The sequence below is a fragment of the Zychaea mexicana genome (assembly GCF_025766255.1).
Source record: "Zychaea mexicana strain RSA 1403 chromosome Unknown BDB00scaffold_11, whole genome shotgun sequence".
Lineage (NCBI taxonomy): Eukaryota > Fungi > Mucoromycota > Mucoromycetes > Mucorales > Lichtheimiaceae > Zychaea > Zychaea mexicana.
The window spans coordinates 592,315-619,240 of NW_026516674.1; the positions used below are offsets into that span (position 1 = coordinate 592,315).

Genomic DNA, 26,926 nt, shown 5'->3' on the forward strand with positions numbered 1-26,926 from the left:
TTTTTCTCACGACTAAAGCTTCTTTGAGTGGCTAAGATGTCGTATATCTTTGCCGGATGGTATACTCACTGTGGAAATATACCATACTATCGAACAAAAATAAGCAACTCAGCGATGCATAGAAGATGGATAAAATACAGATAATGTTTTGATTGACATGTATGTTGTATAAGTATATATTTACATCCAGTTATTATGATTCAAGGGGAGGGGAAATCTAAACAATTCTATTTTACGTATTTATAATTTAGCCTTAGCCTGGGCAGCGTCTTCCTTCTTTGCCATCTCGCGAACCTGTCGGCGCATGATTTTACCGCTGCCATTCTTGGGGACTTGGTCGATGAAACGCACACCACCCCGCAAACGCTTGTAGTTGGTGACATTCTTGGCCACATAGTCACTAATTTTCTGGACGAAAGCATCATCAGCTTTAACACCAGCTTGAGGAACAACGTAAGCACGGGGTAATTCGGTGGCCTGGGCAGTGTCGAACACGCCAATGACACAGCAGTCAGCAACTTCAGGCAAGCCCAACAAAAGAGCTTCGAGTTCAGCGGGAGCAACCTGGAAACCCTTGAACTTGATCAATTCCTTTAAACGGTCGGTAATGAAGAATTCTTGGGCCTTGCTATCAAAACGGCACACATCTCCCGTTCTCATCCAGCCGTCCTCAGCGAAAGTTTCAGCATTGGCCTTGGGGTTGTTCAAATAGCCCTTCATAATAGAGGGACCTCTGTAGTCGGGGAAAAAACGAGCCATCCATTAGAATCAATGCATTTTTCCCGATAAATACCAGCCAGAAGTTACTTTTCTCACCTCATCAAAAGTTCACCTTCTTGATCAGGACCAAGTTCTACATGCACAAATAAATGAATCCGGAATTGAGTCAAAAGGGTTTATAGCAGAACTTTTCACCGCACAATCTCGATCGCTTACCCTTTCCAGATACGACGTCGACAATCTTGCACTCGTGGTTCGGGCAAAGTACACCGATAGAGCCGGCTACACCACCAGTAGACTTTTGAGTGATAACGCCACTGGTCGTTTCGGTCATACCGTAACTATAGCAACCAGTCAGTAAAACAAGCAACCATGTCTTAACTCCTGTATCTCCCATGACAACTACGTTACCCTTGTTTTAAAAGAGCGGGCATGCGTTGGGCAAGTGCGTCAATGTGTTCCTTGCCAAGGGGGGCAGCACCGCAGCCCAAAAGACGGACGCTGGACAAGTCGTACTTGGTAACGATAGGATGCTTGGCCAGAGCAACAGCTAGAATAGATGAGTTCAGACCAGTCAGTACGCGAAGAGGTCTCTTCTATTTGCTTTCCCAATATACATACCAACTGGTGGAACAATGCTAGCAAGCGTAATTTTGTACTTTTCGATCAGTTCGCAGAACATCTGGATCTCGAAGCGGGGAATAACCACAACAGGTGTGACAGCATAGAACGCATTGAGGCACAAGACGGTCAAACCAAAGATGTGGAAGAAGGGCAAGAAGCCCAACACAACGTCGTCAAATTCTTCCTCATTATCTTCCTTCATGCCCATCATGAGAAGAGTTTGTGAGACAAAGTTTTCATGGGTCAACATGACACCCTTAGCCAAACCAGTGGTGCCACTGGAATAGCAGATGAATGCGACATCTTCCTTGCTGTTGATGCCCTTGAAAGGAGGAAGGATCTGGCGCTCGCCGAGCAGCGAATACACGGATTTGTAGCCATCGACTTCCTTCTCACCATACAAAAAGATGCGGTCCTTGGGGATGCCTACTTTGGCGCACACCTTGGTGAGGACAGGCAGCAGCTCAGGAACAGTAACGAGAGCCTTGGCACCCGAGTTTGAGATCTGGTGGTGGAACTCAGCTATTATGGGGAAGGAGAGACAAAAAGCGGGATGGTTAATTGGGGTTCTAAGCGCGGGTTTTTCTGACTTTATTGGTGCACGTCTTACCTTCAGTGTACGCAGGGTTTCTAAAATATCGTACCCAATCGCAGTTAGAAAAATTTGGGACCTGATATCAACCACTGTGAAAGATTTTTCCTTCTTGTCTCTTTTTAATGGATGGAGTAGATTGCTAACTTACCCAGGAGTGACGGTGACATTGGCACCGAGTAAAGAGAGGTATACTACGATGTGATCGTACTGGTTGGGAGCAAAGGACGCCACGATATCGCCCTTCTTCAAGCCGACCTTGTCTTGCCATCCGGCAGCCATGCGGCTAGCCAGATTTTTAACTTGGGAGAACGTCAACGAACGGCCGGAAGGACCATCTATCACGACCTTGCGATCCTGAGGATGTGCGGTATTGTATTCGTTTTCCGAGAGGAGGAACGAGTAGACATCAATGTCGGGTAAAGGGATAGGAGCGTATGAGGACTTGAAGACAACCATTATTTGTGAATGAAGGATGGATTGGAAAGGAGAAGGGAAATAGTGACATTTTGTGGGGAAGCCCTCATAACCTTTTTATTAAGTGGAGTGGGAATATGAGTTACATAATTTTCTTCAGTGTCATTCGCTGTTGCAAGCGGTAGAAACATTTTCCGAAATTGCTTACCTGATCCTCTTTGCCATGTTCATGAAGCTGCTAACCTTATACTTTGCTTCGTGTCCATATCGCAAAAGGCACGTTACAGTGAGAGGGTAAAGCTGCCCTCTTCCTTCTTAAGAGGTCGCAGCATATGCGTGAACTGCACCCTGATGTGCTATATCAGCAATGCTGTTCTTCGTTTACATAGAGAATACGCTCGCTTCAGTTTTTTTCCGTCGTCCGCAAGAACACATTTCCGTTTGATATGAATTTGTAATGCTTTGTGGCGGACTCCACATGTATAATGACTATGACGTATAACTAGCCTAACCTCGTGGGGCTTACGATCTCTGAGATTTGAATCTCAAGTAAAGTCCTTCAGTATCATCAGAAACTAGATCATCTCGTCCGTGGAGGCAATCTGAAAAACGATCGGGTAATCGCGTTCGAGAAGCTTGCCCAAGCACTAAACCCAAGCGCCAAAGTCGCGTACTAAGCTTTTTTATTTGCATCCAAATCGGGAAGGAGAGTGAGAGAATAGACTCTTGGGTGAGAATTGACAACGGCCATCTTCAACCAAGTTCGGATCATCTCCAAAAAAAGCTACACTCCAGAGCGTGCGACTATGGAGTCACACACATCCACGTCCGTTCCTGAGCTTCCAGATGTTTGCAGCTCCAATCTTGGGAATTCAATTTGTGTAACGGAGTGAATAATCGAAATATGCCAACCGCGTCAAGGGTCGTCGAGATCCAAATCAGGCAATATGCGCTGCATCTCGTTCATGCATACCAGACTGGACCGGTATACATCATCTTGATATGTTATCGCGCACCCCCTTTCACATATACGCTTATATTATTGAACGGCTTTCGATGCCTTCTCTTATCCCTTCCTTCCTTTATTTTTCTCATATCTGCGTATTACAGGATATCCACCGGCCATGGCACAATCCACAGAAAAGAAGGATATATGCCTGTTGGCCGTCAACACGTCTGATGACAATGCCAATTCACCCTCTTCACCGCCGCACCCCGCTGTTGTTCCATCACGGCACGTTAACTTGCCGCCCTTTGTGCAGGCAAGCTTGCCTATTTTCAGCTATTGTACTGCCAGCATTGTCATGACGGTAACGAACAAGTATGTCGTTAGCGGCGACTTTAACATGGTGTTTTTGCTCTTGACTGTTCAGGTATAAATTCAGGACTATGGCTCATCGGGGCCCTATGTTTCTTCTACTCTTTCGTATGGCAAGCATGTATTGATTTCAATGCATATTAGAGTGTTGTCACTGTTGCGTTTTTGCAAGTGTTCAAATTCCTCAATTTGATCAAGTTTCGCGAATTCAATGTGGATGAGGCCAAGAAATGGTTTCCCATCACGATCTTTTTGGTGGCTATGATTTACACCGGTTCCAAGGCTCTGCAGTTCTTGCCCATCCCTGTGTATACGATCTTCAAGAATCTGACCATTATTTTGATTGCATATGGAGAAGTTATCTGGTTTGGTGGAAACGTCACCGGCATGATGATGACCTCGTTTATTTTGATGGTACGTACATTCGCTCTCTGTTGGCATGAGTTCCATCATCTTGCAAAAAACTAATCACCATAGCTTTGTTTCTTCTTTCCCTCGATATCTTGAAGACGTTCTCTTCGGTTATTGCAGGTTGGAGTGATGTGTCTGATGCCATTTCATCAATGTCCAACATGTATTATACCCAGAGAACCCCCGGTGTACCTCTTGTAGGCTACTTTTGGATGCTTTTCAACTGCTTCTCATCAGCCTCTTTTGTTTTGTACATGCGCAAGCGAATCAAGTTGACGAATTTCAAGGATTTTGATACTGTCTATTACAACAACTTGCTTTCCATTCCACTATTGTTGCTGCCTAGTTTGGCTCTTGAAGATTGGTCTGTCAGTAACTTTGAAGTGAATTTGTAAGTGAAGATGAAAGCATTTGAAAGTCTTTGTCGTGTAGACTCTGTGACTAATTTAGTGTACATTAGCCCCGTGGAACAACGACAAGCGCGCGTTTGGGCAATGGTATTTTCTGGAGCATCCGCTTTTGGAATGTCTTATGCGTCCGCATGGTGTGTCAGAACCACCTCGTCGACGACATACTCCATGGTCGGCTCACTAAACAAGCTCCCAATTGCTATCTCTGGAATCGTTTTCTTTGGTGACCCAGCTACATTTGCCAATGTGTCGGCTATTATGATTGGTAGGTCCTTGACATGTTCGAGCTTTTTACCCTTTCACCTAAGATCATCGCGAAAGAAAATACTGACATTTCAATGCTCCTTTTTAAAGGCTTCACTGCTGGCCTTGTTTATTCGTATGCCAAGGCTTTTCCTAGTAAATCGGATCCCAAGGTGTCTTCAGCATCCAGCCAAAGTTATTCAGATGCTACAAAGTATGACGAAAAGAAGGACAGCTTGTAATTCTCATCATACAATCTAGCTTGGCATTCTCTTTGCATTTTTTTCTTATTGCACGCATCACGCTCTACGGAGGCTGAGATTAATGCTCTTTTAAAAACCAATACATCATTATCCTCTCACAAAGAACTTCCAAATCTCCAAAGTAACGTTAGGTGGATAGAAATAGTTGGTATGTATTTTAAACGACGTTGATATATGTGTACTCTCATACGTATCTGGGAAACCGAACAAAGCTGGCAGCTGGGCTATAAAAATTGCCAGAAATGCCAAAAGAGTTCCCTTCCATATTCTACTGATGATGACAATCACGATGAGCAGCAACCTGCCTGCGACTCTTCAGAAAGTGCACTATTTTGTGATGGTCCTAGTCGTATCCCTGAAGTCTACACGCGGATGTACGGTTGAGTAAGTCCGACCTTTTCCCTTTTCAAAGCATATAGCAAACGGATAGAAGCTACTGCCTCCTTCATACCTCATTGCCTGCAAAAATGCCAGCTTGAATCTTCTCATACACCTTTTCGGCCGTCTTGATGAATGCTTCCTCTACATTGTCTGCCGACTTGGCGGAGGTCTCCATATACAACGGAATGTCATTCTCTTCGGCGAAGCGCTGAGCTTCCTCTGTGGTAACCTGTCGCTTCCGGCTATCCAGGTCACTCTTGTTTCCGATTAGCATAATTGTTGTATGGGGATTGGCATGCTTTCGTACGTCTAACAAGAGTAAGAACGACAGGAGAGAAATAAGATTTTATAACTTCGCTTATCATATTTGAACTTAGTACTAGTACGCACCTGCTAACCACGTGGGTATATGTTCAAATGACTCTCGTCTGGAAATCAGGAAGAGGAGAGAAGGCATAGGTCAAATAACCAAAAAGGACATCACAGAAAAGAGAGGCATAAAACTCGAACCTTACCTTGAAATATCGTATACTACGCATGATTGATTGCATGAGTTATAGTTGTTAAAAACATGAGAAGAAAAATCCTTCAAGACAATCTTGTTTACCTAACAATGCACCGGCCGCGCCTCGATAGTAGCTCTGGGTAATACTCCTGAAACTTTCTTGACCAGCCTAACGTCAGAAGAAAATGAGAATTTATCAAACAATAATTAATATTCCTCGCTTGACATGGCAACGAATAAATATACATACCGTATCCCATATCTGTAACTTGACTTGCTTATCATCGACAGTGATAAACTTGGTGCCAAATTCCACACTTGTTGATAGATATGCATGAGCATTTTCATTCCAGCACATTCAACAAGTTTATGACGGGTGTTATGTATATGTGTGAATCTGAGAGAAAAGAAGCTACTTACCCAATAGTTAATTCACGACCAGAATAAAAGCGTCTGTCAGTGAATTGCAGGAGTAGGCAAGACTATGATAGCGTTAAGTATGTATTTGTTTCAGTGGTAGTCATCAAAGTTGAGATTGGGTCGTTCCCTAAAATAATGAGCTGAGCGATTACCTTGCCGACACCTAATCCGTAAAAGAAAGCATGACTGAGTGCACTGTTTCTTCAAACTGTAACGAACAAAGGTGTAAACCAGTGTCAAATATACTTTAACTTACCGGAATCCCCGACGATGATATACTAAAAAGTGGAAAGCGATATAGGATGACAAGAGTTAGTCCAATGGGTGAATTGACAAAAGCGAATTGCTGTTCGTTATCACCTTGATTATGTAGTTAAAGGCTGACATAGTGGAGAGAGAAGAAAGTAAAAGCTACTGCTGCTGTTGTTGTTGCTGCACTGAATCACGAGGAACACAAACGGGCTTTTTGGTGCTTCCCTAATTTGCGGCATTTTGTGCCTTGCATTACATGATGGTCACTGCAACAGAAACTCGGAATTTCATGCATAATTGTTATGGTTTGCAATATTCTATTTGATGTCAAATGCTGCCCATAGTCGAGTCCATACATCATACTTCTGTTAGGCTCATCATACGATTGTTTTTTTGAGTTAACGGCTTCTGTTTTTGCTTAAAGATACAGATCGTTATGTAGTGAAGCATAGGTGTAGGTGTGTGCTTGTTTTGAACGTTTGTTGATAAACAAAGTCTGCCCCTCCTGCACAGTATACCTAACTCATAGCGATGGAAAGTATCTCGTATAATTTTGGCTTTTGCATTGTTACCTCCGCAACAAGGACAAGTACGAAAGTCTGTAATCAGAGTAGAAAAAAGGCAGATTCGCGTTACCGTTCTTAACAAGCGTTTTTTGCGTGTGTCTTTTTCAATAGAAAAAGGAGTCACATGCTAATGTACGCAGTAAAGACCTTTTTGTTAGAGACTTTTTAAGATGATGAATATCAAAATTCACACGTTATAAACCACGATTCCATTGATATAGTGTTCATAGTAAGTGGTTTTTCAATTTACACAAAACGTTTTTCCGTGGCCCTTTATAATGAAATATGAGTATTATTGTAGTGGTATATGAGAGAGATGAAACGTACATGTCACGTTCTGAACGAGTCTTAGACTACAACAAGAGCTCTACTGTAAGTCTGCTATCATTAGTGACGCATAATAACATATAAATATAAACAGCCGTCAAAAAGAAAGCTTGACACGAAACACCCCTCTGCGAGAAAACGTTCCTTTCCATGGTTTTATTTTACGAGAGAGGACATATCAGTAACCCGATTATGTTGCAGCACCTAACAAAGTAAAAATATAAATACTGAGAATTTTAGTGTCGTCTTTTTCTCCAATTTGATAATTCTCATGCTAGCAAACGCAGAACAGACATCCGCTTCCTCTCAAAAGTACGCAGTTCCTGAAGAAGCACGACGCTTATTGAAGCTTCTGATCAGAAAAAATCCAGCACTACAAATCCCGGAGAAGTTCGTGGACAGTAACATACATTTTAAAGGTGATGCTCTTCCTGCATTACCTGGCGGCCTTAAATCGGGTGCTTTCAGTGCTGCATGCTCTGCAGCATTTGGCGCTGTCGCTGATCAAATCGCACAAGATCGATACGGGTACTTATTACAGCAATAAACGACTCGACGTGGAGTATTTTCATTTTAACTCCTTCTTTACGGTGCATACAAATGCTTAAACTATATCTTTAGAGGCGAGGCCAGCAATATCACCATCGATACCGATCACGCAGGATACTTTTTAGCATCTCCTCTACTTTGCAAATACGAAAACGAAGCACCTGATTGGGAAAATACGGATCTACGAAGCAAGCCCTTATATGCATGTGCCACGGGTATTTATCCCACCAAAGATGGGCGTTGGTTTCAACTACATGGTGACTTGGATTGTATCCCAATGCTCCAAAATGTGGGAATTCTCAACAGCCCGGATGATACATCGACTCTTGAAGAAGCACGAGAAATATACTCGCAATGGACAATGCTGCACAATGCTGATGAATTGGAGGCAATGATGGTGAAATACCGTCACAGCGGCAGTAAATGCTATAAGCCCGAAGAATGGCTTGCAACCGACATGGTACACGACAGCTTTTTCGTATCAAAACTATCCTGGCAGCTTCACTGAGTCATATATTTTAAAAGGGAAAAGCATTAGCGGATAAGCCATTGTGCGATGTCCGTCAACTTACACCGCCTGAAAATCCAACACCGTATCCTTCCGCTAGCAAAAAGCGAATCTTAGAAGGAATCAAAGTTGTAGAAATGGGTAAAGAGCAAGATTGAAAACCTTAAAAACCATTACTGTAATACACCTCCACCATGTATACTAAGCGTATTACCAATACATATAGTTCGTATTATTGCCGGTCCCGTAATTGGAAAAACCTTAGCCGAACTTGGTGCCCAAGTGATCAGAGTCAATCCACCTCACTTGCGCGACCTCACATGGCTGCAGCATACATTAACAGCTGGTTCACACACAGTCTCTCTAGACGCACGACAGCCTAAACAGAAGGCTCAACTCGAAGAACTAATCGCTCAAGCTGATGTATTTATTGATGGATACCGCCCGGGGTCGCTAGAGCGCCTTGGCTTTGGCAAGCAACGTGTGATGGAGCTGGCGGGTCGCAATATTATCTATGTCGATGAGAGCTGTTACGGAGTCGAAGGTGACTGATTATATAAAATAGAACGCAATTCGTAATATTCAATTTTCTTTTTTTGCATAGATAAAAATTAGTATTAACCGAAATTTCGTTACTATCTGTTTTCGGTACTAGGGCCATATTCTGGAAGACCTGGCTGGCAACAAATTGCAGATGCAGCAAGCGGTGTTTCTGTTGTTCAAGCACAGACCCTGGGCATGGATAATCACGCTTTACTTCCACCTTTACCGATCACTGACCTTCTCACTGGCGTACTAGGTGCTACTAGCACCCTTTGTGCTCTTCGCGACCGTGCCAGAAAAGGTGGAAGCTATCGAGTAGTAGCATCGCTAACGGCATTGGATATGTTTTTCATATCGGAAGAAGTGGGAATCTATCCGTCTGAGATTGTGCAGAAGGTCGAGCAAACATTCGGTTTTGGAGTCATCCAAGCCTCAGACCATGTCCGTACATTAGCTGCAAGAATCACCAAGGCATGGAAACTGAGGCGCCCGGACCACATGGATTTCGAAGGACGATTCTTTGCTGGATTCGATAACGGACCGTTTGGTCGCATGAAAATCGTTGCACCAGTTGCTCAACTGGACAAATATCCATCCAAGTGGGATGCCTCACCAAGACCATATGGATATGATCAACCCACATTTCTTTATTGATAGCTCCTTTGTTTTTCCGGATTACGAGAATAAAAATATCTGCTAGCTACTATAAGTTAGAAGGGAAAAGAGGTGGTATGAATGTATAGAATTAGAAGATTCAAGTTAAATTTTTCTTTTGAACAAGAAATGTCTATACTACATAGGTAACTAGAAAAACAATCGTCAAGAAGATGAACAAGTTACAGTGCAAACACTCACTGTTGTTATTGTTGTTGCGACAACAACAGCATAGCATCAAGGGTGTAAAGTACAAGTGAAAAGTAAGAAACAGAAAAATGAGGGCAATTAGGAGTACTGGCCAATCTTTTCGTTTATATTTTCAGCACCACTTATTGTAGTGTTTCTTTCATACTCGGCTAACTCCTTCTTGGCTGCATCTACATCGATAAAAAGAACAATAATTGTGGCCAATGCAAATAAGCCGAGTACAAAAGGCCAGCCCATCCAAACGCTTGAAGAAGACTCTGAGATAGCACCAACAACCACAGGTCCGATCCAGCTAATAAAGAACATAGACATACATCATTTGCTGTAATAAGTACCTTGATCAATTTTTCTTTTTTTAAAACACGAATATATCTCCAAAGGTAACTTACGAAGAAGCTTTGTTTACAACGCCAAACAAACCGAAAAACAGATTTTCCTTTCCCTTTGGAACTAGTTCCGCTAGCATGGTTTGTTGCCATGCCCAAATGGGTGCAGTGAACAAGCCGGACCAAGCAGCTAGGGCCCAAAGCTCCCACGTTGTCTAATGAAAATAGGATCTTTAGGATAAACTGATCTTTTCAATTCACATAATGCATGGTGAATTAAATGACATAACTACCTTTAAGCCAAAGTTATCCATGCCGATACCAAAGCAGCCCCACAGTGGGACAACCGAGGTCAAAACAACAATAATCAAAAGATTCGTTTTAGTCTTGATGTTGAAGGTTTTAGAAAGGCACAGAAACAATACACAGCCGACGATGGATGTGGTGGACGTAACAAGGCCCAATAGCGTAACCTGCAGCGCAGAAAAGTTGGTCACCTCGGCAGTAATGATCGAAGTCATTTGATTGATAGTCGATACTGCGTCTGAGAACATAAAGTATGAAAAGATATACATGAAAAGGTATCGTAGTTTTCTTGCTTCCCTATACAGTAATACTGAATGTTAGACAACGGATGACGAGCAGTAATGATAATCACTGTTGTTGTTGTTGTTGTAAACTTACTTGACCGCTTGGATGATGGACTTCCATCCAATGGTCCAATGGTTTTCTCCTGGCGGTAAGGGGGGACCTCGTCTGCCGGATGGCTGAAACATAAAGTAAGGGATCGCGTTGAGAACCCAAAATGCACCACACACAGCTGTACCGATGAAATTATATATTGGTGCGTCGCCTAGTATGTTTTCCGGATACCAAGGAGTAAACGCTGCACCCGACAGTGCCACTGTAAGGATCAGAAATCCAATATTAGACCAGGTAGTAGAAATGGCAGAGACGTGGTTGCGCCAGCGCTCCACCACGGCCTGCGTTTCTTGGAACGACATTTGCGCGCTTGTGCGTGCTTGACGTACAACTGGCAGATTATCACTCAATATAGGGAATGCAGCGCCATAAAACACGAGCGTGGTACCATATGATATCAAGCCCACCACATAAATCGCCATCATGGCGTTCCAATGGCTCCCGTCATCATTAATGAGCGCCACAGGAGCAATCTGTGTTGCACAAGCAATGACGGTTGCTGTCAATAAAATATATCGGTTCCATCGGCCATAGTCCGCCAGACTGCCGAACGTGGTAAACAGTAAGAACTGGATCGAGAACGAGATTGACTGCACGTAGAGCGTCATGGATGCGACAGGGACAGAGCCGGATGCATTGGCCCAAGGGACGTTGCATGGTGCCATTGCGTTCTTTACGTCACAGGGGCCTCCTGTTTCCGGATTAAAGCCGCCGCGATAAGCAAGGTATTGGAGGATCGTCGGCATATAACTGAATATGGTGTAACCATTGTTCTTTTACCGGGAATATTATACAAAATAAGAGGTTGCATTTTCTGTTAGGATTCAACAAAGAAGAGAGAGAGAGAAAGCACACAAACTTACTCCATTGTAGTAGAGGTAGTATCCCCAGAGTTCCCTTTTTGTGGTTGGCGGTTGCTCGTTTACTACAGCAGCTTTGGTGGGATCTTCATTATCACCTTCTTTTGAATGGACAGCAAAGGGATCAGCAAATAAATGTTCGCGCAATGACATGGTAATAAAGGGATGAAAGGAAGTCAATGAAGGAAGGGAACAAAGAAAGGTTGCTGCTGCTGCTACTTCTTCTGTGAAGTAAAAAGAACAAAACACCCGAGCTTGTTTTTGGTCACATACCTTTTTTATAGATATTATACCGGTGTAAGGGGGGTGGGGTTGCAAACCGATTCAATGAACAGCAGCGCTGTTGTTGATAGCCCAAAAATATCCGTTTTGTTGCCATGCACACAAGCAATCCAAATGTCAACAGCAGCGTCTTGCCAGATAATGTTGTCTTGGTAACATACGAACTAACCTTCTTCTCTCGTACCCATCCTCATTTGTATAAAAGCAACGGTTTTGTTGCAAGCTTAAGCAGCGGAAAAGGCAAAAAGTGACGCTTCTACCAACGCGATCTGTCGGATCACCCCTATTTTAATTACCAATAAGTATATATCATTATGGTACATGCATACGTGTCGTTAACCACAGGTAATTAAGACTGATGATATGCTCCTGAATGCCAGCACTGTCACTGGAGGCAACATAATGGATATATACGTCGCATAGTTTTATGCCTAGTATGCAATTGAACACCGCAAGTGTATAAATAAGAAGCCGGTGATGACAGGGTAGTGTACATATTGAAGGTCGGAATGTACCTACCAGCATCAACACGCGGACTCGAACTGGGCCTGGATTGTACAGATACTGATAATGAACAGATGAAAAAATGTATTGTATCAAAGATGCAAATGACGCTATTGTGTAATGATAGGATAATAATGACCAATATGATGCTGATGTTTTAAATGCGAGAAAAAAAGAATGGAATGTAAAGATGCGCGCTGAGAGAAAAGGAAATGGGGGTATGTGAATGTCAGTGGTGATAAAATGCGTTGTTGTTGTTGTTGTTGTTGTTATTGTCATCGTGATGCTCGTCATGCTGGTTGTAGTGATGTTGTTGATGCTCGCTGTCGTCACCAGGATCCTTATCACGACCATCAACATTATTGCTACGATCTACCTCATCATCCAATTTGATATTCTCCAACGCAGGAAGAATACTCTCCCATAATTTCATGCTCTATAAAGTACCAAACCCTTATCGATCAATATACCTTACAACACTCTAGATCAATATAGCGCAAACACAAGGAGGGGGCCAATTTACCTTGGTATAAAAGGATATATGACTGTCAGCATATGCAGTTAAACCTTGCTTGAGTTCAGTAGTTTTAGTAGTCTGAAACGTCTCAAACTCTTCTGTCATTTGCTCCGAGAATCCTGTTGTGATGTCGCTCGTTCGTGTCACCTCATCTTGCAGCTGATACATATGAATATTAATATTCAACGTATCAAACAGTGCATTGTGAGCCCGGAGCCCCGCATATCCACTCTACCTCTTGAATCTTTTGTTCAATCTCGGCAAGTTTGGCAGGCGAACTATTGGCGATCTTATCCCGTTCTTCTATGGCTCGTTGCAGATAGGTCGATAACTCTTCAAAATCAATTTGACTTTCATCGCGTTTCTGAAGTATATCCTACATTGGTGGACGTTCAGTAACTACTACAGACTCCTCTGCTACACATATAACCGCAATCCAGTAAATATGTATAAATTACCTTGACAGAATGACAGTAGGCTAATAGCTCATGCAGGTCATTCATGAACAGCAGCTCCTCTGTTGAGTTCATTTCTTTCATGTATTTTCCATACGTTTCTGTGGTTTCAGCAAACTGTCTTAATGGCATGGCGATACTGGATTCCATAGCTGATATTTCTCTGATACTCCAGGCGAAGTTTGTGTAGTCCCGTATTAAGCCTGATGTTTTTTTTTTTTGAATGTTAATGATACACGTGTCTGTATGTGAATGTGCATTTTCTCGATTAAAAGAAAGAGACATTACTTGTTTGTCGCTGACTAATTCGTGAGTAGAGTTTTTCGATCGTAATAATATTATCTTCAAGCTTATCCACATAATCTTGCATATCCAGAAACCGTTGATCCGGTTTCTTGACTGCTGCAAAAGCGTTCATCAAAACATCACCAAGTGTGTCGAAAAAGGTAGGTTTGTCATTGGTCTTGATCGCATGGATAGCACGCTTATCATTTTTCTATTGGATTAACCCAGCATAACCATGAAAAACACCTCTGTCAGACTATGTAGAGCACCCATCAATACACGATTCAGGAAATGTACACCCGCAGCAGCACTTACAAAGTCATCAGATTCAAGAAATATTCGAGTGCATTGGGCTTTCTGAAGAACTGGATGGCTGGCCACGCGGTTGAGAAACCACTGTAACCTATGTTGTAACGCACACAGCCCAAATTGAGTGAGAAAAATAGTTCACTTGATTGTACAGACATCTCAAGTGTGAGCACTTACCCATACCGCCTTTTTTCAAGGAACTCTTGACTGAATCGATCCCCATTAAGATATGCTACAAAGAAAAAACATTTGCTATTTAATTCGGTTCTCTTCGCTGTTATAGGACAGGTATATCTATTTATATACCTAGCCGATGCTTCTCCGGCAGCGGAGGAACAATGCAGACGGGATATTCGAGTTCTAAAGCATCGTGCAGCCAAACGAAGTCTTGGTAACGGCGTCTTACTGAACGTGGACGTGGGCTGCTGAACGTTTCAACACTAGTCTAGTTTCCAAGATTATTCTTTCTTGTTAGTGTCGTTATTGTTTGTGCACACGCGCAAAGCAGAACAAGATAACATATTGTGGGGGTTGAAAGATAACAAACCTCTGTTGTGACGAGATAAGATATATATCCTTGCACCATCGTCGCAGATTGCTTTTGTGGATCTTCAACCCGAACGTTCATTGGCTTCACTGTTGTATTTGTGAGAGCTGGCTCTGACGTTGTCGATGCGGGTGGATCATAGGTGCTAGTAGTATACGATTGCTGTAAAAGCTTAAGTATACACACGATCTTTCACTTTTATTTTTCTTCTGCATAAATAATCGAAAAGAAAGAAACACTTTACTTCATAGTTGTGGAATGGATCAAAACTGGGCGCCGAAGACCTATCGTGAGAGTAACCATTGGTTGCATTGGCCCAATCGGGTTCATCAAACACATTCTCGTTCAACATGGCGTGCGTGTGTTTACAAAGAAAAAAGAAAGAGAGGAAAAAAAAAGTGTTGGCAGGGCGAGGCTGCCTTTTTCTACCAAGGACTTGGCGCATTTTCAATTACTGCTTTTGGGGGTGATGATGCTGCCTTCATCTCTCTTGTTTGGCCTCAGATAATATAACCCAATATTATACTCGTATCCGGCAACTGTCAGAAACGACATCACTACAATGTCACTGTTGCTTCACACCGGCTGTCGACTTTTAGTTTCACACTATCTTTCCATTAAAAAGCAGTTGCAACTTCTGACGTTATGTGTTGAATGCTCTCTTTGTAAATCGTTGGATGTATTCTGTATACCACCAATTGTTGTCAATTAGGCGCTGGATAAGAAAAGTACATTTGTGGCGGTCTACATACGTTGTAATTAAGTGTTTAATATATGCTTAGCGAATCAAAAAACTCGTCGTACTACTAATTAAAAACACGGGGTGAAGGGGATACTGATCTGACTGTAGCACGAATAAATGTCGAGTTTGACACATTGTATTATTCAGCAGCGTGCACATCTGAATAAGGCCATCGGCAGAAGCAGTAGTAAATGATATATGCCTTCTCTCAAATTCTTCGTTGCAGTATATGCATCTGGCCATCCACAATAACGAATTCGCCCCAAACTCCCCTATGTAAGACAGTAACGATTAAGTTCGAGCTGATGAGGTCTTACGTAAATCGGCGCGATCATAAAGCAAGCAAAAAAAAGCCATTGAAGCGTTCCCGTTTATACAAATCGATTTATTATTTTCTTGAGAATACATTCGACAAATGCTTAGACGACAGTGCCAGCAGCAGAGGCGATACGAGGCCACAAATCGGCGCATTCCTTGGCAACGGGGCCAGTGATAGCAGAGCCCTTCATTTCACCCTTGGGCTATGTAACGAAATAATACATTAATTAAACCTCTTCTCCTCTAAAGCAAAAATAAACCCCCCTTTCCCTCCATTTAAAAAAAATACTCACGTTGACGATGACACCAGCATTATCCTCAAAGTAAAGGAAGACACCGTCTCTGCGGCGCCAGGCCTTGCGCTGACGGACGACAACGGCAGGCATGACTATAATAATCCACGATTAAATAATTAATTAGTTATTACCTCACCTTTAAATTCCATTAACTCAATTAATGAAGAAAATGAATGTAGAAATTCTTACCCTTCTTTCTCAATTCAGGCTTGCCCTTCTTGACGGTGGCGACAACCATGTCACCAGCACCGGCAGCGGGAAGTCGGTTCAAACGACCCTTGATGTTGCGGACAGCAATGACGTACAGGTTCTTGGCGCCACTGTTGTCGGCGCAGTTCATGACAGCACCAACGGGCAAACCGAGCGTCATACGGTACTTGGTACCGGAAATGCTAACTGTTCGATGGAAGAAAAATAATAATTATGTTAAATTATGAATCTTGAATTCCCCAAATTAAATGTTGAATCCGGAATTCACCCTCAACACCACCAAAGCTGGATCCAATCCATCCAATTTTCCATCCATCCGTCTCCATCCGTTTCTATCCATGTCCTATCCATCTATTCTCGCCCATATTCTATCTTAGTAGATGCTTTCCTTTCGGCATGACGATTGAGTAGAAAGAGAGGTCCTCTGTAAGCAGTTCTCCCTGTATGTGAGAGGCAACCCCGACGAAATTCGACTCGAGCGGTCTGAGCGCATGAATCTCCAGCTGAAGCGGACCCGTGCCATCTAATAACACATATGACACGTGTATAAAAGTGATAAAAAAAAGACAAATATCGACATTGTTTTATATTGGCTTCATCGAATTATATAGAATTAAGTTGTACAGTATAATGGAAAATGGTTTCTAAGTTTCTTTCTTCTCTCTCACTTTATTCTAATTGCACATAATTAGCCGGAAACTATATAATATAAGAGGAAAATACTTATTAGCCACTACTTGCTATTATCGTTAACGCAAAAAGCCATCAGTCGTAAAAGCTCTACTTACCAATCCCTGTTCCTTGCCTATTCTTCCAGTCCACCAATCATCCTGACTATCTGTTTTCTCAACAATGGTGATGATTTGACCCTCTTCAAAACTTAAATCACCAGGCTGATCTCCCTTGTATGCATATAACGCCCTAGCCACAGGTTCCGAGACTTTGGGAGCCGGTGGAGGTCGCCGTGGAGCAGCTGGCGGCGGTGGTGGTGATGAATAGTGTTGTTGTTGAGGCGGAGGAGGGCTGCTATAGCTTGGTGGACCTTGCGGCGGTGAGTATGGCTTTTGAGTCGAAGAAGGGCCATAAGTCCGTGGGGCAGGTGGTGAGTTGACTTGTCGGTTGATCGGAGGGGCACGGAGCGTACCCGGTTTTGAAATGGTCGTGGATCGATACACAGGACCACTGTTGGACCCACCGCCGTTTTCGTCACCTTCTTCACCATTCCCTCGGTTACGGTTGTACACAGATGCATGAATATTGCCAAGCGAGTTGAATTTTGCACCAAGAGCACGATACAGTGGATCGGCGTCAGTGGGCGGTGCAACGCTTCCGTTCAATAATTCCTTGGCTGTAACACGTCTTCCGTAAAACTTTTCATTTGCGTCATTGCGAGTCAATATAACAGATCCTTCCAGCGAAACACCTGATATAGTTGAATATGTATGTGTGAGCATATGATCCTTGTCACATATATGGAATGACTGCACGTTCGTTCATGTACCTGCGAAAAGACCTCGTGTCTTGCTGTATGAATATACAGCTGCAATGTGTTTAAGGGATGCTGAACCAGAAGCTTCGGCGTTGCGACCAATTGGGCCAGCGGCGAGCGAAACGTTACCGCCAAGAGTAATGTTACCGAATTGACTGAACGTCTTGACCGCCTCCTTTGTGTTGAGCACCAGTACGAAGTCCGTCAGCTCAGCACCTATTTGGCCACCAGCACCAGCACCGGCAGTTCCGATGGCCGATGGTGCAGACCAAGCTATGTTGTAGAAAAGAGTCAATTTCTCTCTTACGTTTTCCTGAATATTTCTTTTGCTCACTCACAATTATCGGGTAATCTAAGTAGAAAGCAGGAGGATATGGATGATAAAGTTGTTAGCCTTGATATATCCCGAACCTCGTGTCGCAGAATAGATGCCGATTAATGAAACGTACCTAGCCACGACAAGGCCACTGCCTGCTCTGCCAGAGAAAAGAAAACCGGCTTTGAGCACAGTGAAAATCGCTAGACCTTGGGCTTTCTCTAGAATGGATGCTGGAATCACCTTGTCGACCAAACCAGTTCCTGGATCTGGTAAAAAAAAAAGGTTGTGTCGATTAGAATGTCGTCAGTTGTGTTCAGATCGGCTGGTCAACCTACCAATAAAAGAGTTGAGAATCTTGGCTGCCTTTTTGCATTCACCTAACGACGACACAAAAGGTACGGGTGTGAGTTTTGTTGATTGCGATTGACAATAGACAGGAAGTGAGTCAAGCGTTACCTCCAAGTTTCGCTGGGATAGGCGAGTTTAATGACAGGGAGTTTACTCTTTTTTTCATATCGTGTGGTCTAGTAGGGTAAAACGGGAAAAAAAGAGAGAGAAAGGTAAAATGCCTTATTTGAACTTTAAATCCCCCTTTGGCTGACTTTCTTTACTGCGCATTGACATGCCGGGTTTCTCTCTTTTGAATCGTGCCTTTTTCTTTTACATACATCGTGGTTTTGTATTGAGAGTTGGGTATACCGAGGCTACAAGGAGAATATACGCATGCCATTGTAGCACGTGCACTGTTTTTAAGCGGACAAGTAGATAGACTATACATTTGCTGTGCATGCAGAAAGAAGGAAAAGAAAAGAAAGAGGAATCGATGATGGGGAAGGTTTTTGCATGCTTGAATCGAGAATCGAGAGAATAGTGAAAAGATCAAGAGAAATGGTAAATTAGAAAGGGAGGTATTATCACGATTTATCGGTCGCAGTAGCAGTAGTAGTGCTGGTATTTTGTTTAGATTTGCCAAGCTCCATCTCTTGCAAGACACGCAGCCATTCCGTTCCAGCTTCACGTCGCATAGACTCGATCTTGCGTCGAAAACTCTGTGTTGCCGGTGACACCGATCGATGCTTTTGCTCGTCCTTCTTGTCTTCGCTGGGCGACTGACTACGTCGCACCTTGGATCGAGATCGGCGTTTTCGAGACGACGATGATGTCGATGCTCTGCGTACAAGCTGGTCTTCTTCTAGCTCAGCGACCCGATGCATCCGACGACCACCAGCTTCGTCTTCTCCCTGTTGCTTCTGCTCCTGCCTTTTCCCTTCTTCGTCTGGCTGCTGTCCTAGCTTGATAACGCGTTTCGACTTTCTCGTTTTAGCGCGTGCAATCTTTGGCTGTTGTGGTCGTTGTTCTGTCTTTGTCGAGTCTGATTCGCCACCGCTCGATCCTCCTGTCGCTGTCGCTGCTGCTGCTGCTGCTGCGCCCGCCTGTGCAGTTGGCCATACCGGTGGCGCAACAGACGCTGCAGGTGCTTTGTAGTGGTCTGTTGTTGTTGTTGATGCGCTTACACGTCGTCGCTCGGCAAATGTTGGGCGCGAGCCATCCAATTGGATTTCGAGACCGGCTTGCTTGAATGTACTGAAGATGTCGACACGGTAATCGGGCTAAATTTAAAGATGAAACAAAATTTAAGTTTCGGAGCTCTTTTTTTTGCGTATGATGTGTGCGGCACACAGTAACAACAACAGCAAACAAAGAGCACTTTCTCTCTTCTTTACCTGTATGATCGTAAACGGGTTACCCTGAACCCACACGTCCTCCAGATTCGGAAGTGTGGTGAGTCGTCCGATCTCTGCCGAGTCTTCAATCCGATTGTCTCGCAGGTCCAGTCTCTCCAACGCCCACAACCGATCCAGTCCTGCCAGCATTGTCAGTCGATTTCCTCGGAGGTCCAGTTCCTGCACATTGCCCAGGACAGTGTTGATGCCATTGACGAACGAAACCATGTTGTACGCCAGTTGCAGTGACTGCAAGTTGTATAGGTTCGACAGTGCTGCTGGGACGTCAATCAGTAAGTTGCTGGACAAGTTGAGATGGGTGACCGACTGTATCCGTCGCAAAGGCTCGTTGTCAAGGGTTGTCAGATTGTTATCCGCAAGAGACAGCATTTTCAATTGTTGCCAGGATACGTTCCCCTGCCGTTCCTCCTCTTCCTCTTTTCTGTCTGCTTGTGCTTTTGCTCCGTTTTCCAGATCCTTATTGATCACATCTGCTGCATCCTCGACGTTCGCACCCTTGACGACCAAACTGACGAGGTTCTGGCGTAGCTGTGCCCATCCATCGATGAATCTGGGGTGGATACCGGAAAGTTCTAGAAACGACAGTGTTTGAAACGGGGACAACGACAGTATGACCGACCCATCCTGGGGTAATGGTTGTTCGTAATGCGTGATCGCACGCTGACTGCTTCGTGTTGTGGCATTGTGCGGATCGATCAGTAGGTTCATTTGCAGTTTGAGCGCCGACACGCGTGCAAAGAATTTGTAAATGTGCATGATATCCTCGTGGAGCGGCTTGTGCTGTTCCTCCCGGTCCGTCCCTTTTTGCCAGAAATTCCATCCCGTCGATAGCGACAGCGTCGACATGGTCGATGCGATCGACCCTACAGACATGATCGAAGGTGCTTTTGCTTCATCGTTGACCGACGTTTCTGTTTCAACCACCCCGTCTTCCGGTATCTCGCCAAGCAGTGCTGGGTCGCCTACATCAAAACCGAGATGTTCAAACTGGACAAGCAGAAAATAGTAATGATGGATATCCAGCGACAGTGTGCATCGTGGAGGCATGTATGGAGTCATCGATAAGGCAGATGCGGTCGGTGACGCGGCCATAAGTAAAGACATGTATGGAACTTGTATACCATACAAAGAAGCTGGTGTGCCTCCCGTCGTGGACGTTTTGAAGCTTTGGCTGCTACTTAAGACGTCGTTATTTGCGCTTGAGCCACTGCTACCACCGCCAGTGAAAAGCGATGTCATTGCTGTGGCAATGCTCGATGGGGTATTATTGCTACTATTATTAATATCGGGTGTTGCTCCTGCTGTTGTTCCGTTACGCTTCTTTGCGCCGTCGTCTGACTTTCTTTTCTTCAGCGAGGGGTTGCCGCTCGTGAGCCTAATTTCATTGGAATCGAGATAATGCGTAAATGTGCGTATAAATCGGTCTCCTGGAATAGGCGTTGCCATCGTGCATATGAGATTGTGAGGTGTGCAAGCCAAAAAAAAAATAAAAGTAAAAATAAAAAAGAAAGAAAAAGTGTGGCCAGAGGAAAACGTGCAGTTCGGTATTTGAAATAGGATCTTTCCCTTTCTGAGGGCGTTGCATCAAAATCGTTTAATAATACATAGTCATGTGCCATCCATAATTTACGTCGACGATGATGCTGACACACACGGGTCACTATCGCTGTCAGGCTTCTGATGCTACTATTGACAAAAAACATATCATGGGTTACCAATATTAAATATAGCGTGTCGACTGACGGTAAAAGAAGACAACATACAGCAGGGATGGGTTCACATCCGATTGTAAGGGTCGTTTGCAATAAAAAAAATAAGAACTATAATGCTGATGTGCCCTAAAAACAGCACCTACATAAACTTTATGCAGCATACAGGGTACTATTCTGCAAGAAACTGAGCTGGCTGTTTATCGGTACTGTTGAGGCTTATGCACGCCTCACACATGTACGATCCGCACTGCTTTAAGGCGTAAGCACCGAAAAACTACAAAGCGCTTACATAGAGCAATGACCCGTGTCCAGATGTGTACATATCATAGCAACAGCCAGTAAGCTATTAAAAAGTAATGTAGAATGTGTAGTAGCACGCGGAAACCTACTTACTGTCTATGACTTCTACCAGCGGTTCAGGTTTTATGTAATAGAACTTTATATTTGGTAATTAATCATTTTTTTGTGACACTATATATACTAAAGTACGCTTTTTGTATTCAGAATATTCCATGTAGTATGAGTACTTGCATACAGCTTTGGTGTGATTATTAATGCATACTATCAAGTTGTAGGATGAAAAGAACAATAGTGGACCTCTAACTGATCACACACACTATGAACTGATGGCTGACAGGAATATGTCGATCATTACGACATAGCCACAATAGTGTAACCTGGAAAGATTCAGCAAAGCCGCACCCACACGGAATACGTGCTACTGCATGAATGGTACTACCGTGCCTCGTAGATTGACAGGTTCGCTACAGCGTATATATCCTTTTGAATTCTCAAGGACTACTGCTGCCATGTCAATAACCGTCCCTGATGTGCGCCGTAACTTATTGTTATTCTGCAAGATTTAACTTAATTATGATACCGTTTCTTTTATATAGACGGTCAACTCTCTATTTGCTAGGCATACGTACGTACCCGCAGTCTTCCATACTTATCCATGTATATGTGATTTCGCGAAATTCATATTTCTATTATTTAATGATAGATGCAAAGTAAACTATTACATGCTATTTAGTGTTACTGTAATTGTTCCGACCGTATATAGTTTACATAGGAAAAAGTTCATGCACAATCAGATTCCAGATCTGCGCTATCCGACAAACCCAAGTTATCGACAGCATCTTCCTTAGGATCATTACCCCGCGAAACATACAGTAGTTCTATGGGATATGGGAACCGCAATGTTTGAGTCATGTGTATAATATATGAGCACTGCTATGACGAGCAGTCTAACATATTAAACGAAGGCGGGAGTTTAACCGATGTGAGGTCTTTCCTTACCCTTCACATCCGCTGGCACGCTAGACAAGTGCCATATGCGAAAATTCCCCTTGTCATCTCCCTTATTGATAAATCTAATACCAGTCGATACCAGTGGGGATATATTGTAGAAAGTAGGTCAGTTGAACATCTTTCAGGGCAAAAATTGATTAATGTTTGCCTCAGATGGTGCGCTACTACTTCCATATGGTCGTTGATGTGTGTTAAAATAAAAAAAAAGCGGTATCATCAATTTCTGTATGAGTTACGGTACATTTTTGCGCGACATATGACAACAGCCATCGATGAAGGAAGAGCGATACGTTGTTCTCCGGTAAAATTAATACCAAAAGTAAGAATTTTAGATTTTTGTCTTTGTTTTATTTTGCAATAAAATATCGTCAAATACTGTGGAGACATGGTTTTGAAATGATATGTTTATTGAGAAAAAAAACTTTATCGCTATATAATTGATTTTACAAAGTGATTGCATTTCTACTTTCTCTCGCACTCCGAATATCAACATGCACAAAGAATGATTTGACGTAAAGATCGATTATGACGCTGCAAGACATTCGATTATCGACGCGTATAATTACTATGATGGGGTAGTATTATATCACAATGTAAACTTTTGCTATTGTATGACACACGTTGGATGATGCATTTTATGCAGTAAAGAATATAATCTTTAGGCGCTACAGATTTTGCTATTTATGGGCCAAGATAACAGACTAGCATACGCTAAACGATACATGTAAATAATATACAAAAGCCCAAATAGTTGAAGTTTTTCTCTTTCTTTCTTATGGTCGCTGTTGTTCTCATCTAGAATGTACACCCACGTCCTTACTGAATCACAGAGAGACATGAATATTGACTGAAGGCGTGCGTAGCTACGTACGCTGATTACTTAATAAGAATCTCAATGCGATTAGACATAAGCAGTTACAGGAGGCTTCCACTTTTTGCACGCAAGTTGTTGCTTACAACATGTATTAAGGCACATTAAAAGTTTGCTTTCAAAATAAGTATCACTCTCTTTGTCAACATCACACATGATTTTGATGGACTTGCGCCACTCGTAGCAGCAGCAACAGCAACACCAGAACCTTTTAAAATTAATCTTGTTGTCGACAGGTAAACGGACAAAAAAACATTGTACTTTAAACACAATAAAATACAGCGAGTACCATCGAAAGCATGGTTCTTCAGTTTCTTACATAAGGCTAAGCAGCAGCCCAATTCTGTTAATTTAAATAGGTTCCGTTTCTTCTTCTATCCACTTCAATGTACGACTATCATTGACGAGTTGTGGCTCAAGGACACGACGACATTCTTGATGATAACTGTTAATCCAGGTACGGTCAGCTTCATTGAGTAGGGATGTGTCAAAAAGCCGTCTTCCAAATGGTACAAAGGTGACATGTTCGAATCCAAGATAATTATGACCACCAAAATGATAAGGCGCAGTTTTTGATTCGTTGACGATCAGTACGTTTTCTAGGCGTATGCCGAATTCTCCATCTTGGTAATATCCAGGTTCTTCAATAACAGAATAGTAAAATACATGTGTATATTTAGGTTGAGCTCGGGTATAATTCCTCTCACAACCAATTTGAATGCATAAAATACTCTTGTGACATTGATTAGATCACAATATTTACCATTTGTAACCACCATTCCTTGTTTAAATGGAACCTTGGAATATGCTTGGCGACTACCAATACCGTGAGGGCCTTCGTGAACGTTAAGATATGCGCCAACGCCATGTCCAGTACCATGACGGTAGTCAAGACCATCTTTCCACAGTGGTTGTCTAGCAATGGAATCAAGTTGGTAGCCTAGTTACAAGACAAAATTTAAGCAATCGTACTGCGTTGAGTATACGACTTTTTTCCGTCCCCCATTATTGCCTTTTCTTGCTTCAGAGGTCGTTATTACCTGTGACACCTGGGGGAAAAGTGGCTGTATCTACAGCAATATGCGACTGCATCACCCGTGTAAATGCCCGTTTTTGAAAATCCGTAGGTTTCCCATCGAACAAGTACGTACGCGTGATATCGGTTGTTCCATCAATATAGTGAGCGCCTGAATCACATAAATACATTTGTTGTGGATCAATGATAGCCGAATGAGTCGGTGAAGGGTTGTAATGGATGATTGCGCCATTAGGTCCAGTTGCAGCAATCGTATCAAAAGATATTCCGACGTAGGTATCATGCTGCCGACGCATATCCTCCAAATGTTGAACAGCATCCGCCTCATACAAACGTTCGCGTTTGTTACGTAATTGGTCCGATAACCATGCAAAATGCTTTGACACAGCTACGCCATCGCGTTTATGTGCCTCTCGCATCCCGTTCAACTCTGCTTCATTCTTGATTGCTTTGGTCAATGCGACGGGTGATGGTTCTAACCCCACTTTATCCTGATACATCAGATTTTCTTTAGTTGTTTGTAATTTCAAGTAGGTTTTCTCTCCAGCATGTATAAATACTAGAGATTCCAACTCCCTCGTTCTTTGAAAAATTATAGCTGCGTAGAGTATGATCTTACCTGCCCACCTAGAGCTTGCACTATTGATAAATTTGTCAATGTCGGATCGATCATAAAGCGTCTATTGGAGGCGTTTTGGTGCTTGAGATCATCCCAAATAGAGTCGTAGGGTTTAATTTGCACATGAGCGTCGAGCTCAGCGCGCAGTTCAGACGACATCCGCTCATCCGCATTTGCGACATAGAGTACGGTATCCTCCCTGCTCACCACGCAGTACGCAAAGAAAATGGGACAGCAGTGGATATCGGAGCCGCGCAAATTCAAGAGCCAAGCAATTTCATCCAGTGCCGAAACGACTGTACCGTCGTAGCCACGCTGTGTTAGAGTCACACGTAGGTCATGTAGTTTGGATTCACGGTTCTTGCCAGCGTACTTGAGGTTGTGCCTATAAATTGGATGGGTGGGCCGTTTGGGTCTATCTTTGCGGACACGATCTACAGGATTTTCTTGCACAGGAACTAGCTGCGAGCCTACCGAGGCTAGTTCCTTTTCAAGTGCGGTAGCGTTATCTACGAATGGTAAGGTAACAATATAGTAAGTACAGTATATATCCTTAGACATGTCTCGCTTATTTTTTCTTACCGATGGTCATGAGAGCAGGGTCGATACCGATGCGAGAACCTTTGGGTAAGTTCTGTACGATAATTGAGTGTTATATGTCTTTTGGTCGATGTTATAGAAAAAAAAATTGTCCAACTTTGTTACTTTGACAAGATACTCCTGCCATGTTGGCACTTTGGGCATCCCTTGCTTCATTAGCTGCCAGTCGCTACTGAGTTCCTGTGACGCTTGCAGAAAATATCGTCCATCCGTGAACAAAGCTGCGCAATCCTGACTTACGACGGCACAGCCTATATGCATATGAACACAAAAAAAATGATGAATTTTCCCGAACCCGAGTTTCTTATTGCGAAGTGATGAAATCTCTCACCTGCTGAACCCGTAAAGCCTGAAATCCACGCGCGTCTGTTGTCACACTCGGCAGTATATTCGCTCTATAGAATTCCGGATACTGGATATCAGGATATACAGACCATGCTATTAAAAGCGCGTCTCCACAAACCTGATGAGCATCTTCAGACGGAATGACACTATAATGTTCCTCCGTCAATGAGTAAAGCTGTACCTTTTCGAAGAAAAGTGGTGAAATAATATCACTTACAAAGCATCAATCTTTTCAGTTGAGGACGTCATTGCTTGACGCAATGCGTCAAGTCGATTGTCAGACACATGAGTGCTGAATGTTCTTTTCAAAGAATTCAGCAGGCCAGCTGATCGACGCATAATTTTTTTTTTCAAAGACAAGCAAGGCCTTGCTGTATTGTAGGTCAGATTATCCTGTTCTATCTTAAAAGACATTTTCGATTGTGATATATGTGCACACGTGTGTATGATACTACTGCTCTTTATTTCTTCGATATTGTCCTATCATTCCTTCAGCAATCGAGGATGCCATGGTATCAATATTTATGTTTAAAAGATCAATTAGACAGTTTATTGTAGAGTATAATTTATAGAACGCTGATAAAGTGCGATTGGTGATGAAAGCATGCCCTGC

General features: G+C 43.0%; 10 protein-coding genes across 10 annotated transcripts; 2 read left to right on the plus strand and 8 right to left on the minus strand.

Moving 5' to 3' along the window:
* Positions 1-158: 158 nt before the first annotated feature.
* On the minus strand, positions 159-2,542 carry BDB00DRAFT_806759 (uncharacterized protein). The gene is made up of 7 exons (XM_053122291.1): positions 2,088-2,542; positions 1,955-1,974; positions 1,342-1,866; positions 1,132-1,270; positions 937-1,061; positions 817-853; positions 159-733 (listed from the first exon to the last, which is right to left on the minus strand). The coding sequence occupies exons 1-7, from the start codon at positions 2,393-2,395 to the stop codon at positions 241-243; spliced, it is 1,647 nt and encodes a 548-aa protein (XP_052983362.1). The 5' UTR covers positions 2,396-2,542; the 3' UTR covers positions 159-240.
* Positions 2,543-3,699: 1,157 nt separating this feature from the next.
* BDB00DRAFT_757448 (triose-phosphate transporter family-domain-containing protein) lies at positions 3,700-4,977 on the plus strand (the record flags this gene model as incomplete). The annotated part of the gene is made up of 5 exons (XM_053118986.1): positions 3,700-3,726; positions 3,816-4,085; positions 4,181-4,473; positions 4,543-4,757; positions 4,847-4,977. The coding sequence occupies 5 exons, from the start codon at positions 3,700-3,702 to the stop codon at positions 4,975-4,977; spliced, it is 936 nt and encodes a 311-aa protein (XP_052983363.1).
* Positions 4,978-5,282: 305 nt separating this feature from the next.
* Positions 5,283-6,691, minus strand: BDB00DRAFT_881854 (P-loop containing nucleoside triphosphate hydrolase protein; the record flags this gene model as incomplete). Its single annotated transcript, XM_053128106.1, has 6 exons — positions 5,283-5,360; positions 5,450-5,688; positions 5,987-6,053; positions 6,135-6,201; positions 6,305-6,366; positions 6,665-6,691. The coding sequence occupies 6 exons, from the start codon at positions 6,689-6,691 to the stop codon at positions 5,283-5,285; spliced, it is 540 nt and encodes a 179-aa protein (XP_052983364.1).
* Positions 6,692-7,720: 1,029 nt separating this feature from the next.
* Positions 7,721-10,040, plus strand: BDB00DRAFT_888297 (CoA-transferase family III domain-containing protein; the record flags this gene model as incomplete). Its single annotated transcript, XM_053128449.1, has 5 exons — positions 7,721-7,977; positions 8,071-8,458; positions 8,524-8,647; positions 8,733-9,050; positions 9,162-10,040. The coding sequence occupies 5 exons, from the start codon at positions 7,721-7,723 to the stop codon at positions 9,701-9,703; spliced, it is 1,629 nt and encodes a 542-aa protein (XP_052983365.1). The 3' UTR covers positions 9,704-10,040.
* On the minus strand, positions 9,992-11,687 carry BDB00DRAFT_757300 (autophagy-related protein 22-like protein; the record flags this gene model as incomplete). The annotated part of the gene is made up of 4 exons (XM_053118972.1): positions 9,992-10,205; positions 10,303-10,454; positions 10,533-10,842; positions 10,924-11,687. The coding sequence occupies 4 exons, from the start codon at positions 11,685-11,687 to the stop codon at positions 9,992-9,994; spliced, it is 1,440 nt and encodes a 479-aa protein (XP_052983366.1).
* A 1,129-nt stretch (positions 11,688-12,816) lies between these two features.
* On the minus strand, positions 12,817-15,052 carry BDB00DRAFT_868938 (uncharacterized protein; the record flags this gene model as incomplete). Its single annotated transcript, XM_053126528.1, has 10 exons — positions 12,817-13,023; positions 13,111-13,263; positions 13,340-13,480; positions 13,563-13,762; positions 13,848-14,055; positions 14,160-14,247; positions 14,331-14,385; positions 14,460-14,598; positions 14,701-14,862; positions 14,945-15,052. 10 exons carry the CDS (start codon positions 15,050-15,052, stop codon positions 12,817-12,819), a joined length of 1,461 nt encoding a protein of 486 aa, XP_052983367.1.
* Positions 15,053-15,389: 337 nt separating this feature from the next.
* BDB00DRAFT_53861 (60S ribosomal protein L23) lies at positions 15,390-16,777 on the minus strand. Its single transcript, XM_053117782.1, has 4 exons — positions 16,535-16,777; positions 16,246-16,452; positions 16,054-16,148; positions 15,390-15,963 (listed from the first exon to the last, which is right to left on the minus strand). The coding sequence occupies exons 1-4, from the start codon at positions 16,590-16,592 to the stop codon at positions 15,862-15,864; spliced, it is 462 nt and encodes a 153-aa protein (XP_052983368.1). The 5' UTR covers positions 16,593-16,777; the 3' UTR covers positions 15,390-15,861.
* A 158-nt stretch (positions 16,778-16,935) lies between these two features.
* Positions 16,936-18,491, minus strand: BDB00DRAFT_757267 (uncharacterized protein; the record flags this gene model as incomplete). Its single annotated transcript, XM_053118971.1, has 6 exons — positions 16,936-16,965; positions 17,055-17,689; positions 17,768-17,910; positions 17,972-18,028; positions 18,205-18,340; positions 18,410-18,491. Coding segments are annotated over 6 exons (1,083 nt in total), but the record flags the coding sequence as incomplete, so codon positions are not given.
* Positions 18,492-18,988: 497 nt separating this feature from the next.
* On the minus strand, positions 18,989-21,265 carry BDB00DRAFT_868940 (uncharacterized protein; the record flags this gene model as incomplete). Its single annotated transcript, XM_053126529.1, has 2 exons — positions 18,989-19,684; positions 19,799-21,265. 2 exons carry the CDS (start codon positions 21,263-21,265, stop codon positions 18,989-18,991), a joined length of 2,163 nt encoding a protein of 720 aa, XP_052983370.1.
* Positions 21,266-23,815: 2,550 nt separating this feature from the next.
* BDB00DRAFT_806806 (Creatinase aminopeptidase) lies at positions 23,816-26,817 on the minus strand. The gene is made up of 9 exons (XM_053122292.1): positions 26,531-26,817; positions 26,432-26,459; positions 26,300-26,363; positions 26,074-26,219; positions 25,951-26,002; positions 25,369-25,877; positions 24,754-25,240; positions 24,477-24,653; positions 23,816-24,354 (listed from the first exon to the last, which is right to left on the minus strand). Exons 1-9 carry the CDS (start codon positions 26,725-26,727, stop codon positions 24,065-24,067), a joined length of 1,950 nt encoding a protein of 649 aa, XP_052983371.1. The 5' UTR covers positions 26,728-26,817; the 3' UTR covers positions 23,816-24,064.
* Between the last annotated feature and the right edge of the window lie 109 nt (positions 26,818-26,926).